Genomic DNA, 12,452 nt, shown 5'->3' on the forward strand with positions numbered 1-12,452 from the left:
TTGCTTGCTTTTCTTTGGAGAGAAAAAAATCTGTAGTCACAGTGAACTCAACTTCCAAAAGTTGTGAGTCTTGGATTTTATGGAATGTGGAATGTTTGGGCAAAGGGTGAAGCGTTCATGTGGGTGAGCCAGGCCTGCTAGTAGGAGCTGTGTGGGTAGCCATGACTTAATATCTCAGCCTAACCCACTTCACAGGTTTGTTCCGAGTGTAAAATGGGGGCGGGGATAGAACCTTGTATGCCACTTTGAGCTCCTTGGAGAAGGAACAATATAAAAATATAATAATACAGGAAGAACTGGGGTCTTCTGGGAGTATTGGGACCACTTCATATATTACAATTTCAGGTACATGTTTAAGATGCTTTAATTGTACATCTAAGAATGTGAGGTGTGATCAAGAAAAGTGTGTTACATATCATACAGGTACATTCAGCCCAGATTTCCTGTAACTGTTGAATATACTCTTCTTGGCAATCCTGGGATTTGCCTCTGTGTAAAATGGCTTTTGAACTGTAAGAGGTATGAACACAAATTCTTGCCCAACTCTTGAATTCTACCACTGCTGCCACCAGCATCCAGAGCAGAGGGTTTAGTCTATAACCCACATTAAAAAATTTCTACATTTATATCACAGCTTTCATCCATCATGTGTGTACATGAAGATTCCAGATGGTCATTCAGACCTGCTTAGCTTTAGCAAGGTGGTGGCCTTGTGTGCCTTCCCATGGTACCCTAGGAACTGCAACCTGGCCAGTTTTAAGCTGGCTATTCTAAGCTCTTTCCCACCCGAACAGTTTTCCTTTCTCTTGATGGTTTTAGTGTGGCCTCTATAAGAAACAGAAAAAAGCAATTTGCATACAGTGAAATGGCTTATATTTTATGCACATGATTAAGTGCCTGGGTATATATCTCTCCGCTGCCTCTTTGGTATAGGTGGCTAAGCATAGGGCTAATCCAGTTGCTGATACTACCCAATAGGTCCGATGTCCATGGAAAACCAGCCCACTCTGGTTGCACCTCTGCTCAGTCATGCCTTTTACCTCTTGGCACTGGGGGGCTGGTTACTGGGCAAGCCAAGTTAATAGCTAACAGGCTGAGCAGTTGTGGCCTGGAATGGCCAAAGGTGGAAGTTCAGATGAGTATGGCCAGTGAAGGGCGAAAACAAAGGAAGGGGAGGAGCTGGAGATATACCCTGTTGCTAGGTCGCTTTCTTGCACAAAGGAAGAGACTGACAGCATGAACAAAGCCAACAAGGCTTCCCAAAGCATCCTTCCTCATGCTTGTGCAGGGCCAAAATTGCCTCCCTGGCCCCTCAGTTGCTTGTTGGCCTTGCAGGTGAGTAGGGTTGCTTGAGGGGGGGAGGGAACAGCACAACACCGGAGAGATAAAACATCCTGCAAAAAGGTCACAAGTCTCTTAATGTTTTTGCTACAACGCACACAGACACTGTTAGCATAGGCAGTTGCCTTTTATTGTGTCAGACTATTGGTCCATCTAGCGCAGTAATGTTTACATTGACTGGCAGCAGCTGTACAGGATTTCAGATGGGACTTCTCCAGCTCTATCCAGAGAAGTCGGGGATTGCGACTGGGGCCTTCTGCATGCAAACCAGATGCTCTACCACTGAGCTACAGCCCTTACCCTACTCTGCTGAAAATTGCTCAAAAGGAGGAGTATCTTGCAGAAAAAAGGGCAGTGATGAACTGGTGACAGTCTCTTGTGGTGAGGTATGGGCAATGTAGGTGGGGAATGTGATCCCAGAGTCTTGGCTCTTCTGCCTCAGCTCTGATGTACAGGTAGCAAGTCAAGGTTAGGCACTGTCAAAGAGGCAAGAATTGTTGTCTGGCTGCACTTTGGAATGAAACTTGGGATGATAAAAGACGAGTGGAGCTGTGACTGGGTCTTGTTAAAGAAATCAGCAAAGCACAGGGGCCAGCAGGACCACTATCCTTGAAAGCCTGCAGCTCTGGGACTGGCTCAGAGACATCATCGGGCATAGGTGTGCCAAGACATCTTCTGGTCAATTCAGTACTGTGGATATGTGCTGTTCAAGGCCATCGCTCACACCAGCCCTTTGTTCCTTCTTCCCAGCATCTCTTGGTCCAGGTATCTTTTCTTTGCATCTTTCACTTTCTCTTCATCACCACCCTCCCCTACAAGGAACTGAATGGCACTCCACGTTGGGATGAACTATTAGCGTGCAACCTCTTTGCCTGTGGCATCTCCACAGCCTTACAGTGCAGTCTGGGAACGAGGTAAGCCAACTCTGGGCAATCCCTGACCCATCAACTCCCACAGTCTTGCCTAGAGGTGCTTTCTTATTGCTCAGGGAGCTGGTTTGGTTTATTAGAAGTCTGAGCAGGGTTAGGGTGCTTGGTGTTCTGGGAAATGCTTATATCTATACAGCTTCTGATTAGCAGCTCCTTCCCTGAGGCTCCCTCCATTTCTTGCAGGCTAATCTCTTCTTTGTCATCCCTGCAGGTTGCCACTGGTTCAGGCTTCATCTTTTGAGTTCCTTATCCCAGCCATGATACTGACCCAACATATGGCTCCCATTCACCAGTCGAAAGGAAATAGTGAGTCATGGGCTAAAACACCAAACCCTCTTCAAAATAGTATAATTAGTGTACAGGACACTAATTGTGGGGCAAAGAGGGCAAGGTTTTCAATGCTACCTCTCTGGAGTTTTGCATCCAGCAAGGGTTTATGTCACACTGTGGTAACCAGCCATCAGTGGCTGCTGTTTGGTTTCACTACGAATATTCACCTCTTGGCACTGAAATGTATATTCCAAAAATAAGTACAACCATCTTCTGTTAGCTTTGGCAGGCCAAGGTGCACAGCTTGCCTTGCTGGTTCAGAGCAATTGCCATTTAGTCCAGCCTGCTGTCCAACAATAGTCAGTCACTTGTTTCTTGAAAAGCTTGCAAGCCAGGTGTGAAGGTAATAGCTATTTTCTGTTTGTTTTTTTTAATTTGCCATCATCCTTTGGCAATTACAGATGTACTGCTTCTGACCTTGGAGGTTCAATTTCACTGCCATGGCTAGTAGCCAGGGATAACCCATGCTTCCATAGATTTATAAGATCACCCATGTCAATGTGGCCATCACAACTTAATTTAGCCATGCATCTAGCACATTGTGTGACATACTTCCTTTTGTCTGTCAATGACCAGTACTGTGTGAGAGAAAATTCATCTGCCTCACTTTCCCCTATTTTGGGTCTTTGACCACAAATAAACTTGATTGATTGATTGAGAAAATTCTCTACATATCCACTTTAGTTCTTTCATAATTCTCTGCCACATTTTCCCCCAGTTGTGTCTTTCTAAATGAAAAACTCAAATCTCCTATCTTGTATATTTAGGTAGCCAATAAGGATGCAGTTGTCACTATTTGCCTCCGGTGACTGGTTTCAGCCCTTGATCCTTGTTTCCTTCCTCAACTCCACATCTTCTCTAGAATCCTTGCTTATCCCAGACAACAGCATTCCATTTGGAAGCAATGACTTCAGAGGATCAGTTTTAAAAGATCTGCAATCTGTTTAACATTAACTTGAGTTCTGGGATCTTTCTCTTTTCTTCATCTCCTTCTTAATTTCAGTATCTAACCAACTCACATTTATCTGTCCTTGCCCTCTCTCCAGGCACTGAGGCCCCTGATATATGTGCTGGGTCAAATTGTGAAAATTCAAGAAACTGGGATCAGTTTTGCCATGAGGTTGGTAGCTTTGATCTGTTCAACTCAATACAAGAGAGGCTGGCATGGGGGAAAGGGGCAGATATCAGTAAAATATGGGCTCTCGGGTCCCTTTGAACATGAGAGATCATTTTGGTGGTAATGCCAAGCCAGAGGTGTTATGAGAGTTTACTTATTTATTTTTACATTTATATCCCACCTTTCCTCCAAGGAGCTCAGTGTGGCTTACATGCTCACCCTTCCACATCTTATCCTCCCAATAGCCCTGTGTGGTTGGTTAGACTGAGAGACTGACTGGCTCAAGACCATCCAGTGAGGTTCATGTCTTAGTGGGGATTTGAACCTCGGTCTCCCTGGTCCAAGGTTAACACTCTAACCACATTTCAGCCAGGCAAAAATCCTCAACGAAGGTGTGAAGCAGAGCCAGTGAGCAGAGTGGCCAGGAGAGAGGGAGTGCATCTGGAGAGGGGTGTGGTGTGAGGAGAGCCCCTAGGGTCAGCTAGAGAGGATTGGAGGGCCACATGTGGCCCCAGGTCCTGAGGTTTCCCCACCCCAGCTTATAACCTGATACTGTTCTGTCTATCTTTTCCTCCCAGGTGTCTGGTGCAGTGTTGATCTCGGCCCTGGTGCAGATGGCGCTGGGAGTGTCAGGTGCCTGTGGGTGGGTTGCCCATCGCTGTGGGCCCATGGTTCTGGCCCCAAGCCTTTCTGTCATTGGACTTTCAGCATACAGGCCTGCTGCTCTTCTCTGCTCTGAAAACTGGGGAGTTGCTCTGCTGTAGGTTCTTCCAAATGCTGACTGCTAGCTTTCTTCAAAAGAACAGCCAAAGGTTTAGGTGCCTTTCTCAGTTATCATCCAGCAAGTGGTTCTCTAAGAAGTGGGTTGAGAGCTGATTGGATGGGGGAGCTCCAGTAGCTATGTTTGGTGCCTTCTCAAAGGAAGGCTATGAAGGGAGTTAACTGGGCATATTTAGTGTTGAAATTAAAATTCAGATACATTCAATGTACAGCGGCTTTCTTGCAGTGAAATTGCCAGATTCTAATTCAAATGTAAGCAAAAAGTCTTAAATCCCACAAAACCTAAGGTTGGATTCACAGGCTTGCCAGCAGAACGGGGTAGGCAGAAAGTGACTTTCCTACTGCTTCCTGGCAGCCATCTGTGCCACAACCCACCCCATTCAGGAGGGTTCTTGATTATGACAGAGAGCTTGAGGTCCTCATGAACAGGGGTGTAGTTGTCTGGGGTCCCGGATAAGACCCTTTACTGTTTTAGGAGCAGGATCCCAGCCAGGTCCCTGTGTATGAGCCAATCAGCATGAAAAAGGAGTGTGTCAGCCACTGAGAACAGTCCTTGCCCTTTTATGCTGATTGGAGCCAATCAGGGTGAAAGGAGGTTAGTCAGCCACTGAGAAGAGTCTTCTCAGTAGCTACCACACAGCTTCCCCTTTCATGCTGATTCGCTGCTAGGGATATCTGTTACAGTGGAGTGTCTACTTGCCAGATGACAGGGAGAGCAAGGGAGATAAGGGAAAGTGAAAAAGGGTGTGGCTATGATGAGGGTGTGGCTTGACTTATCATGGAGGGACCCTGCATTTCTGAATTTTCCACTACACTATCGTTTATGAAACTTAAGCACAACCTGAATATTTGCCAACACTCAAAATTTCTTTTCAAAGTACAAGGTCACATCTACACCATAAATTTAAAACACATGGAATCCCCGAAAGAATCCTGAGAACTGTAGCGTATCCCCCCCACAGAGCTATAAATCTCAGCACCTTTAACAAACTACAATTCCCAGGATTCTTTGGGGGAAGCAATGTGCTTTAAATGTGTGGTGTGGATGTGAAAGTTAAATGTGTGGTGTGGAAGTTGTGCAAAATGTTATATCCTGTGTAAGATTCCAGAGTTAAACTCGTGTTTCAATATTTGTTTCTATTCTAATATTAGTGCTGGGATAGCGAGAATATAATGTTCATTTCCAGAGTTTTCCTAACAAGGTGAAGGGAATGGGAAAAGAACATTGGGTTGTATTGGGGAAAGGGGTATCAATTCTTTTATTCAACCAAGAGATCTCTTGGAGCTGAACTGTTTTTATCAAGGTAGCTTTTGGGGTGTACATCTCCCCTGTTCAGGATCAAGCATTCTGTATACCTATAGCAGCATTTTGATGAGTATCACTCATTATCTCTTTTTAGGTTTGTGTTGCTGGCTATTTTGCTATCCCAGCATCTGGCTTCCTGCCGATTGCCCATCTGCCAGTGGAACCAAGCAAGAAGATTCTCTCTAAAATTGAGTGGCCCAGCACTGCACTTGTTTTCGGTATGATTTCATGAACTAACAGTACTGCCAGACTTGGTCCCTTTTCCACTATCCTCTTCCCCTGCCCCCCATCTCCTTCTACTCCCTAAATCTCCAGTGCATCTAAAGCCCTGAGGTGAGCTTAATCCTCATGTAGGGGTTAGCTACCTTTGCACCTGGCCCATTACATTATAGACATTCCAGGCATTACAATAAGCCTGAAGGAGGCGTGGGCTGGCTACTTGTTTCTATTCCATGGGGCTCTGGGGCATATTTACATTACTTATTTAAACTAGATTAAAAGTAATTAATTCCTTTACCTAAGGGAATCCTGGTAACTATAGTTGTGTGCAGAAAGAACGGTGAAGATGAAACGTGTAAAATTGATGTATGTTGTGGTAGCTATGCCCACTTTCTCTTGTTCAAGAAGCAAGTGCTTTGCCCCTCCCAAATCTATGTTTCACAGGATTGCTGTAGGTCTCTCTTTAGGGATGTGCCGGCTCCACTCTGCCTTTACAAAGCTGACTCCCGTTGTATACTGATTAACAGGGAGAATCTCATTTGCCTTCAGATGTAAATTCATCCAAAGCCTGTTGTTGAACAACCTGAGCATCTGGTTTGGAAGGATATTAATGACAGACAGACAGATAGATTGATTAAATAAGTCATGGTCTGGAGTGTGTAATGCCCTTGACGCTGGAATGGCGGAGGAGGCTTGTGTCCTTTGGCATGATGCAGGTAGATCCAGGGAACAGCATGCAAGACAGGTAGGTGGATTCTTGCTTTCACTCTTGCATTCCTGTAGATTTTGCTGCCCTTCTCTGGGATCTGGCTTGTCTGTGGGATTCTGAGATCTGTTCCAAACGCTTGGGATATGTTGCATCCTTCCACACGCCACTTAACCCTCACCAACAGCACCCTGCAGTCCCCATGGCTCAAGGTGCCTTACCCAGGTAATTAATGGTTTAATCAAACTGCCCTTCCATTGGCTTGGTGGCTGGACTTCACTTCCTCATCATTTTTTTTTCTACAGGTGAGCAAGGCTGGCCAGTACTTAGTACCCGTGCAACTGCCATTGGTGCTGCCATGGGTGTTACAGCAAGTGTGAATTCTGTAGGCTGCTATCTGCTATGCAGCAAGGCACTAAGGGATCCACCCCCACTACAGCATTCATGCAACAGAGGGCTCTGTACTGAGGGCCTTGGCACCCTCCTGTCAGCTCTGCTGGGGAGTGTATCTGGAACTGCATCTAGCATGCCCAATGCTTGTGCCAGCAGTCTGACCCAGGTATGAGGATGGGCCGGGACCTTGGGATTTATCTGTAAAAGTTCAGAGTAGGCACTGAAATCTGCTATGGATTGCTGTCCTCAAACAATATTGGTACATGAGCTCCAGTTTCAGAGGTTGCCTTAGCTGCCCTAAACCTCATCATGCCCATTAATATACAAAGCTGCTTTCTGCTGAGTTAGAGACAATTGACTCTTCTACCTAGTACTGTCTTCACTGACTGGCAGCAGCAGCTCTTGTTGTTCACATATACAGCCCTGAACAACTCAGGACCAGTTCACCTGAAAGACTGTCTGTGCCTGTATGGACCTGTGAGATCACTTAAATCATCTGGGAAAATTCTGCTAATGGTATTGCACTTTACAGAATGTCATAAAGTGATAATCTGAAAATAGTCTTTTCTTGACCCTGCGCTATGGAATGCCCTTCTTTCGGCCATATGTGAAGTGGCAGCCATCAGCTGCTTCAGCCATCTTGTAAAGACATATCTTTCCCAGGCTTTCGTTGGCTCATATGTTTGGACCCTGTTTTTATTTGTATGAATTCACTCAATTAATGTTTTATATTCTTATATACAACTGTTGTACTTGTTTTATGCTCTATATTTTACTCTTTTTTGCTGTTTTTATGTTGTAGACCACTTAATTTTAAAAAAACCTTAAGTGGTTTATGAATAAGGACTCTGACAGAGAGTTTTTTTTCCTGCCCTGCTACTCAAGACCCCACTTTTTACTGAAAACTCCAGACAAGGTTAGCCCAAGCTATTTGCTGCCCAAGGTGGAGGGCAAGATGGTGGGCCCTCCCCATTCCACATACAGAAGTCAACTAGACTGGCAGCTGAATCTTACCTCAGCACTGGTGATGGAATAGCATCCACCACCATCCCTGAGGCAACAGATCAAATTAGGGGACCTAGGATAGGCCATTAATAACAACAAGGAAATGGCTGAGAGGCTTAGGAGGAATGGCCAAGGACTATTGCTGCTATCCCTAGGATTTGCCACCTGAGGCGGTTGCCTCACTCTTCCTAATTGTAGGGAGTGGTCCTGACTCCAGGCATTGAGCCTCAGAAAGCATGTGCTTTACCACTTAGATACACAAGCAAATTTCTGTACTATTATTTGGTACTGCATCTGTTACAAGCTGAAGCTTTTCATGTTCTGGTCCCAGAAGGAGAAGAGGCTCATAAACCGTAATCAGCTGGTGCTGCTGAGGATACTACATCGCCTTTACAGCTTCCTCTTCACCAAATTGCAGTGTTGCCACTTCTTTTGGCCACAAGAATTTACAGTTGCCTTCAGGAGCAAAGCCAAATATGTTAAACCTTTAGAGAACAGCAAGCAATCTTTTCCTTTCCCCGTAGCTTCTGCTTAGAGAAACATGGCATGTTGTAAGTCAGGGATGGGAACACCCAGATGTTGCTGGACTACAGTTCCCATCATCCCTGACCATTGGCCATGCTGGCTGGGGCTGATGGGAGTTAGAGTCCAACACCAATGTAAGTCTAAGTCAAAATGAGGTCACAGGAGAAATCAGTGCTCAGATTACAGGAAAGCCAGAGGGAGCATAGCCTTCTAACCTTTTGAATTTGTTCCTGACGACTCTTTTTAGGAAGCTACAGAAGGAGGAATGATTTGGCTCAAACTAGAGGCAAGAGATAGGGCATGTAGATGTTATCCAACCGCCATACTTTCCTCTTCATAAGGAGTCAATGCATCTCAGAACTGCCCATCCACAGGGTGCCATGGTAACATGTCCAATGGTATCTTGAAGGGAAGTGGGGGGTTGGAACAGGCGAAAACTCAGCCTATCTTCAATGTCACAGAATGAGTGGCTTCCCACAGAGAGAATGCAGCGTGTTGAGAAGTCTGTTCTCAATGTTCATCCTGCTTCTATAGGTTTTCCTCCATCCACTGCTGTCCCTGCCTTGTCACCCTGTAGAATACAGAGAGAACTGTGGGGTGAATGTGCATGGTGAAACATAAAACCAGCCCAGTATGGCTGTGGTTTTGCAGAGGCGCACACTCACACCCTGTTTCCTATATTCAGGCTACCTCATTCCGCACAGTGTGGATCAGTGCCTTGGCGTGTGTACTTTTGGGCCTGTCTCCCCGGCTCATGGGAATTCTTACCACCATCCCTCTGGGAATTCATGGTAATAAATACTTTCTTTGCTTCCCCTTTTTCCTACTATCTAGCCCATTCACTCCCTCCCAGGTTGGGGCATCTCTCACTGCTGTCTACTTTACAATGCACACCGGAGAGATGAATTAATGTTGCCTGATTTTGATCAACATCAAAAGAGAAACAACAGGGTAGTTATGGAATTTATTCCTGCCCTCTGAGTACTCCATGGGAGTCCCAGACCTCTGAATATGTGGGTGCACTTCCTGGCTAGGGTGGCCAGTTATGCCTTGCCAAAAAAGTGTGCAAAATTTGCATATGGTGATGTATATGTGTAGACACAAATTTAGAAATAATTGTTATAATTTAAATAGATATAAATGCATCTCACCACAATGGGAAGACACCAGATGACTTGTGTGCCTGCTCAGTTTGCTGACCAGGTATTGCTGACTGTTGATAGGGAACTTCATGGCTCTCCCACTCTTCTTATGCTTATCTTTAAACCAGGCTTGGCCCAGACAGCTCTCAAATAAAGGATGCCTTCAAAATAGAGGACTGTCCTCTGTAAAATATTTCTGGCTGTGTTGGTGAATAGCAGGGGTGGCCTTCTCTTCCTTCCCTTCTCCATTCATTGCCTTTTCTAAAGTCAGTTCTGTTGTGCTCCTGTCTTTCTTGTTATCCTTAGGAGGAGTGCTCTGTGTGACATACAGCGTGGCTGTGGGCACCGGCGTCTCTTACTTTCAATACACAAACATTGACTCCGGCAGGAACATCTTCATTGTGGGCTTCACCATGTTCATGGGATTGTTGGTTCCGAAGTGGCTCTTGACTGCACCAGGGTCCCTGGCCACAGGTGCTGAAAGGGGGATGAGATGGCTTGCATGCTCAGGACTGGGGGAGAAGAAAAACATTTGAGAGACTGTCTTCTGCAGTACAGTTAGACCCATAATAGGATTCTGAAGTTGGGTCCCCCCCACCCCAAAATAGCTAGATTAACATATTCTGGGTGTGAGTAAAGATTGGGGGATGGGGGAATTCTTAAAGTTAAAAATTTCACAAATATTTATCTTCCCCAAACTAAGTTGAAATTTTTGTACTTTGTGGAGTGTGCCCTGTTTGTGTGTTCCTTGTCCTTGGATCCCATATTTACTTATCATCTGAAACTGGAAATAAATGTTACCCTGTATGTAAAAAAGCAAAAATATTTCTCTTTGCATGATATATTGCATGCAAGGTACCAGGTTATCAGGTTATGGCTCTTCTAAGGTAACTGTGTGTTCTCTCTGCAGGTTGTGTCCCTGCAGACCTTTTCTTTCTCTCTCTGCTGATGGTTCCTGCCTTCATAACTGGATTCCTATCCTTCTTCTTGGAGAACACAGTCTCAGGTGAGAAAGTCACATGTTACTTCATTTTAATGGTTTTACTGTCCCCCCACCTGTGCTCAGTTCCAGATATGTGTCGGCAGTAAGGCTTCTGTTAGTTGTTTGTAACGGTATTTCATCACCAGAGGATAATAATGACTTCAGGTAAGAATTGGTAGAATTGGAATTTGCTGACCACATAGAGCTAGGAAATCTTATAGGATAGGAGCTGCTATGATGGGAATTCTTTAAGCATGGCCTGATTCATAGTACAGTTGCTATTATAGTGATTATGACAATTTTGGCACAAGAGTAAATGATCCTAAAACATCCTCTTCAAGGTTTCTAAGAGTTGTTTTGCTCATCAGTCACAATGTAAGACAGCAACCTTGAATTAGTGACGCATGGGGGCATTACTGTTCTGCTTTCCACCACAAGGTGAAGTATGTTTGTCTAAAGTGTGCAACCGAGCCTTCTCTGTTGTGACACCCCAACTGTGGAACTCCCACCTAAGAGTGCTTAGATTGACCCCTCATTAATGGTTTTTAGGTGGGCATTCAAGATACATCTGTTCCTTTAAGACTTTGATGAATTTTAATTCCTTCCTGCTTATGGTTTGGTTTTATTGGCTTGTACTAATGTTTTCTGGTTTTATAGTTTGAATTATTTAAATAGTTTATTTTAATGTTGTAGACTGCATTGGATGTCCTTTGGGGAGTTGAAAGGTGGTATATAAATAATTTAATCAGTAAAGTGGTTGTGCCAGTTGGTTAGAGAGCACTGTGTGAAGTAGAGATACTTAACAGCTGCAATCCATGTTTCTCAGTGTATAGTTCTTCTAAGTTGCCCTGTCATTGTTGTTTTTTTAAGGCACCTTGCAAGAGCGGGGACTGCTCAACCTCTCATCGTCAAGCAAACCAGAGGCCGGAGAGAATAACCTGCAACAAAGCAGAAAGAATTCTGCACAAAGAGATAAGTTGCCTCTAATCCTACGAAAGCATCTGCTACCTTCATGGTGTAAGGGATTTCCTTTTTGTTTTCTCTGCCCATTGGGGGACGACAAAGACAAGATTGTGAACATTTACCCGCTGGAAGAATTGCACCGTTCTGAAAGAGAAACCACAGATCTACTGCTTAAACCAGAGACAGTGAAGCTGGAGTCAGAACTGGAGCTGGAGACAGTGCAGGAGCCTGGCATTACACAAACGAATTTGGAGAACCATAAATGTGGCAAACCAATTGCTGATATGATGGCCCCTCTATGCTGATCTAGAGATAGAAATATTATTGGAGGACAAGTACTCAAAACTCTTTTCAAAGTAGTCTGGTTTGAGACAATTCTGGAAATAAACCTAGAGACTACATGACAGCCTGCGTGAAACACTTATTTTAGCACTCCTTTCTCTTTCTTAGACCAAACTCAATGTATATATTTGTCTAACAAGGTTTCAGCAGCATTTACTTTTGGCACTTCCTTTCCATGTCTCTCTGACAACTTACATAAGACTTCCCACTTAATGTCTCCATCTGTAGGAACGAAACTATCCCATAGCAGTATACAGGAACTACCCCTGCATTACACTAGATGCACTGCGGAGTTTGGGGTAGGAAAAGAATGTGGTCCATCTTCTGTGTTCTTCTGTCCTTTCACTTTTAAATGTCAGTATCAACTCATTT

General features: G+C 44.6%; 1 protein-coding gene across 2 annotated transcripts; it reads left to right on the forward strand.

Annotated features, from left to right (window-relative positions):
• Positions 1-72: 72 nt before the first annotated feature.
• SLC23A3 (solute carrier family 23 member 3) lies at positions 73-12,140 on the forward strand. Of its 2 annotated transcripts, none has more exons than XM_061609323.1 (12): positions 73-1,335; positions 2,092-2,255; positions 2,482-2,576; positions 3,647-3,720; positions 4,296-4,477; positions 5,898-6,021; positions 6,806-6,953; positions 7,034-7,287; positions 9,337-9,442; positions 10,100-10,267; positions 10,704-10,799; positions 11,646-12,140. In XM_061609323.1, the coding sequence occupies exons 1-12, from the start codon at positions 1,237-1,239 to the stop codon at positions 12,041-12,043; spliced, it is 1,908 nt and encodes a 635-aa protein (XP_061465307.1). In that variant the 5' UTR covers positions 73-1,236; the 3' UTR covers positions 12,044-12,140. The 2 variants fall into 2 exon arrangements, with proteins under 2 accessions (XP_061465307.1, XP_061465306.1); XM_061609322.1 differs by lacking the exon at positions 73-1,335 and adding an exon at positions 1,342-1,727.
• The last annotated feature ends 312 nt before the right edge of the window (positions 12,141-12,452 follow it).

This window comes from Rhineura floridana, chromosome 2 (assembly GCF_030035675.1).
Source record: "Rhineura floridana isolate rRhiFlo1 chromosome 2, rRhiFlo1.hap2, whole genome shotgun sequence".
Taxonomy (NCBI): Eukaryota; Metazoa; Chordata; class Lepidosauria; order Squamata; family Rhineuridae; genus Rhineura; species Rhineura floridana.

Excerpts from the sequence above, each read along its gene's own strand:
- SLC23A3 (XM_061609322.1), top strand. The coding sequence starts at position 1,506 with ATGTTTACATTGACTGGCAGCAGCTGTACAGGATTTCAGATGGGACTT. Across the intron at positions 2,256-2,481 it reads CAGTGCAGTCTGGGAACGAG|GTTGCCACTGGTTCAGGCTT; the intron begins GTAAGCCAACTC and ends TCATCCCTGCAG. Across the intron at positions 7,288-9,336 it reads GTGCCAGCAGTCTGACCCAG|GCTACCTCATTCCGCACAGT; the intron begins GTATGAGGATGG and ends TCCTATATTCAG.